This window comes from Chaetura pelagica, unplaced genomic scaffold, assembly GCF_000747805.2.
Source record: "Chaetura pelagica isolate M959 unplaced genomic scaffold, ChaPel_1.0 scaffold65, whole genome shotgun sequence".
Lineage (NCBI taxonomy): Eukaryota > Metazoa > Chordata > Aves > Apodiformes > Apodidae > Chaetura > Chaetura pelagica.
Window position 1 is genome coordinate 2,222,823 of NW_009953386.1, and position 4,533 is coordinate 2,227,355.

At 44.6% G+C, this 4,533-nt stretch overlaps 1 protein-coding gene across 5 annotated transcripts in view; it reads left to right on the plus strand.

The window, feature by feature from the left end:
- Positions 1–4,533, plus strand: part of LSAMP (limbic system-associated membrane protein) — a 1,070,131-nt gene that overhangs the window by 730,265 nt on the left and 335,333 nt on the right. For 2 of the 5 annotated variants that reach the window (XM_009998226.1, XM_009998228.1), the window contains exon 1: positions 527–761. In XM_009998226.1, the coding sequence (XP_009996528.1) occupies positions 607–761 (155 nt within the window). In that variant the 5' untranslated portion in view covers positions 527–606. Of the gene's footprint in view, positions 1–526; positions 762–4,533 lie in introns of those variants that run through there. The other 3 variants (XM_009998225.1, XM_009998227.1, XM_009998230.1) reach the window with 2 other exon arrangements.

The window sequence follows — 4,533 nt, forward strand, 5'->3', positions numbered from 1 at the left end:
GGTGCTGCCGCCTCACGAGTGAGGCTCCCGCCTCCCGCCTCCCTCCCTCCCTCCCTGCGCTCGCCCGCTCCCTCCCTCCTTCCCTCCCTCCCTCGCTCCGCCTGGGAAAGTGGGTTAGGAAGGGAGCTCGGGGCTGGGAGGCTGCACAGCCGCGCACTGGAGCAGGACCATCCGCTCGCTCAGCCCGGCGGCACAGGACTCTGCTTTTCCTTCTTTTTCCTTTTTTTTTTTTTTTTTCCACCTCTCTCCGTCACTCCAAACGGGTCGATTTAATTGTTATTATTTTTTAATTATCTTCTTACCTGACTTTTTTTTTTTTTTTTAATTGAAGCTTGTGCTAGGACTTTTTTTTCTTTTTCTTTTTTTTCTTTTTTGAAAGCCTTAAATCAAGAAAAGGGGGGAAAAGAAGGCATCAAGAGACTGAAAAGAGCAAGAGAAAGTGGCAGCTGAGAAGGACTGTGAAATCACCTCCCCTTTCGGGGGCTGTCGATCATAGCAAGAGTTGTACATTATTATTACTGTTTTTCTTTCTACATCCATCTATCCACATAGACACGCAGAGAGAGCGAGCCAAGTACAGACAGTGAAAACTCGACGAGACCAGCCATGGTAGCAAGGGCTCAGCCTGATCGGAAACAATTACCGCTGGTCCTACTGAGATTGCTTTGCCTTCTCCCTACAGGGCTGCCAGTCCGCAGCGTGGATTTTACCCGAGGTACCGATAACATCACCGTGAGGCAGGGGGACACAGCCATCCTCAGGTAGGGCGTTTTGCCAACTTTTCCTTTTCTGTGCTTGTGTGTATCTATGTTTTTACATATGCAACACATGCGTATGATGTGATGTCGGTTTGTGTGTGTATGTCTCGGTGAGAGTGTGTTATTTTACCTCTCGAACTGCAGTAGCAGCAGCTGCTACAAACGAGCTCTGCGTGTGTGTTTGTGCTTTAATATTAAAAAAACCCAAAAAACAACCAAAAAAACCCCAACAAATCGCAAAGCTTTTGAAAACCTCTTGCCACTACTTTCCTCTGTATAGTCTCTGGATCAAAAGAATTTCACTGGGGAAAGATCTGTTTGTGTGCCAGCCCTCGTGAACGTACATTTTCCACCAGCCCTGCAGTATCAATAGAGAAATCGAAAAGGGATCCAGCTGTGCTTGCCAGATGTTCTATTGATCTACCCATACTTCTTTGGTACCTATGCAAAAACTTTATCCTTGGTGCTGCCAGAACTCTTAGTCAAGTTCTTTTGGGAAACTCTGGCTTTTAATTTTATTCATCTGTTTTTCTGCCTGTATGGAGGGGAGATGGATACAGTAGTTGAGAAGGCTGGTGAAAAAATGGTGTAAGAGCTCCAACATTTATGAAGCTTGTATCTCGTTCACTGTGCTGTTTTTTTTGCAGGGCTAAGTAAAAGAGCGTATGCTGTGCCAGCGTGACTGAGTGGTTGTGATGAGGGTGTCTTTGCACATGAAGACTTGTTCACTGGTAGTATCGAGTGCTATATTTCTGTATTTGTCATGCAGGTTTTCTAAAGGTAGTTCTGAGGCTACTTGAGCTTTCAGTCAGGGGAGTCCCAAGTAGCTGAAATGCAGTCATCTTTTTCCTGTGGGTTTCTTTTTCAAATTCTGCCTTATTCAACTTACCTGCAGTAACTTCCCTACTGAAGGAAAATTTTGTGCATGTGTGTGTGCACGCACATGCTGTGTATTAGGGCTATAAACTACTGGACATAATTTAAAATAAGTCTGTAATCTGTATGAGGAGCTGATAGTGCACAAACCCTGAAGTGCCAAGGGAGCAATTCCCTAGCAAAGCTAACAGCAGCAGCAAAGTTTTCTTTCTCTTTCTCTGAAATAAATCCTGCTAGATGTCACCAAATGGTCTGCTACATGATTCCCTGTGTCCTGTATCCCTCCCATTAAATGACAGAGGGGTATGTGAGCTAGCAAGATGAGATCAGGGAAGAAGGATGCTGGAAGAAAAATACGTGTGTGTATCTCTTCTCTTAACTCCTGTGTGCTGGTTTGGTTTGATCCTGGAATATCCATTCAGCAGCTTCCATTCCCCAGCTTTCCAGACTTGTTAACTTGCATGTAAGATTTATCCACACAGAGTAACAGGATTTACAGAGTAATTCATCTGCCTTGCCTATGCAAAGGGTTTAGATGCAACATAGTAAGCACCTAACAAGGGGTGTTGCCTCTGACTCCTGGTTCCTTTCCTCTCCCTTCCACTCACTAGCAATTAATACATCCCATTAACCCTTTTCTAGCAGGACTCCCAGCTGACTTACCCCATTTTTAAAGGCAAATCACTTCCATCAATCATTTATTTTGGAGAGACTGCTCAGGCAGATGTTTGCTGGCATATGTTTGGTACATACAGCAGCAGACAAGTCATTAAGCTTACTTGCCCAGCCAGGGGTCAGTGGATTTCTATTTTCCACTTAACCTTGGGGCTTTGGAGTTTATCTAGACGTTGTGTGCTAAAGCTGCATTTGCAGCAGAGAGGACTGAGTGGATGGTGGAGATGGTGCCTGCATGTGCTGCATGTGAAGCATTTTTCAGCAAGCTCGATGAGGCTGCATGGGAGAGTGGCTTCAGTGTTTGTGTGTGGCTTGCCAATGTTATGTCAGGCACTAAAATAAAACACCTGAGTATGATGATCCAGCTGTGTCAGCCAGATGTGTGCCAAATGGCACAGTCTGCAGGAGCAGCACATGAACCGGCCGTGCAACTGCTTGCCCCAAGCAATTCAGTGTTCTTGGCAGGCAGTGTTTCTGTCAAAGAGACTGTGGCCAGTGTACAGGCTTTACCTCTCTCAGCTGCCTTCCTAAGCTCTTTAAGCGGGTCTGGCTGGCTATACTCTTTTCATGTTTCCTAGGAAGGGCAGTTGTCTCCCCTCCCTTTCCCTGGGACCAGCCCCAGGTTTCTGGGACATTTAAGTTACTCCTTCAGAGGAGAGGCAGAACCCAGGCTGTGCTGGGAGACAGGACTGCCACATGAGGCTGGAAGTGGTGAGATTTCCCTGTGTCCAGTATACTTTAGGTCCTCTAGGATGGCATTTCAGTTTTAAAGCAATGGTTATTTGCTGGCTTCCTCCTTGCTGTTTTCTCTGCCCCTCCAAAACATAGCTCACTTTAAGACATCCTTGTGTTTGGAAAACTCCCAGCATCTTGCTCTTCCTGCCTATAGATCCACTAGCGACAATGCAAAGGGAGAAGCTAGATGAAGAAAAAATATTAGATGATCTGTACTAACTGTGCTCAGAGCAGATCTTTACCTCCATAGAGAGGTACCTCTGTAAGAGATTTCTCTACGGAGATGGTATCACCTATCTTTGCTATGCATCTGTTTCAGAGGGAGAAGGGAGTGTGGAGCAGCACTGCCCAGTAGCTCCATCCAGTAGCTTGACAGGAAATGTAAATGTAGGAGGGAGGAAAAATTGGAGAGAATTGTTGGAGAGAATTAAAAGTGATGTACCTAGTGTTAATACAACAAAAAACATTTTGTTCATGTAAATTGTGGCACAAATCACTTTGCAAAACACTGAGGACAGGGTATTCTGGATGATCCTTCTCCTTTGCGGCCTTCTACATTTGTATATAGTGTTACACTGGTAGGTGGAAGTATGGGTGGGTGGACTGATCTATGAAGTGGAGAAAAGTAGTTTATTATAAGCCCTAATGTTCCTAAGTGAAGCCCTTCCTCTGCAGCTTGTTACTCAGAATAGAATTGTTCTAGGAAGTTTGGATATGACTTTTTTTAAGCTGTGGCATTTAAAATATTATTTTTCTATGGACTTTTAAAAAATGTTCCTAACTCTATACTGGCTTATCTCCTAAATGACCTGGCATCAGATTTGATTCATTTGTTGGCCTTGCTGAAAGCTGATGACTTTTAGTGAGTATTTGGCATGGGGGAGTTAGTCAGGGAATTGTGAAGGGAGAGAATAAAAATAGCTTGTGATAGACTATCCATAGGGAAAAGGGTAATGATCAGCTCCTTAGAGCAAGGCTCAAAAGGGGGGAGGTGTCTGAGAGCTGCAACAGGTGAGAAGGGCTGGGCAGAGCTTCTGGTTTTTGGCCAGCTGCAACCAAGAAAAGAGAGCAGGATGCTTCAAAGATGAGACTGTGTATCAGACAGCTTGTCAGATTTACTAAAGTTTCATTTTTTAACTCTGTCTTCAGCAAGTTAAGAAGGACACTGAACCTTATTTTGAGTATTGGGAGGGAACTGTGTGCTACAATTCCTGGCAATGTTTTTGCTTGCAAGATCACAGTCATGAGCTTGTCAGGTTTTGTATGCAACTTCTCTGCTTGATGTTAGGGAGAAGAAGAATCTTTGAACAACAAGCACACAAAATATCCCCCAAAACTAACTGAAATGGGAAAAGAAAAACAAGTCCCAACCCCAAATCTCCTTTCTGTTTACCTGCCCCTAGCATCCTTTTCCACCTCAAGTACCCTGCAACTGTTGGGTGAGTCAAGCAAGGGAACCTGTGCTTTGGTATGCATTTTCAGTGTAGGG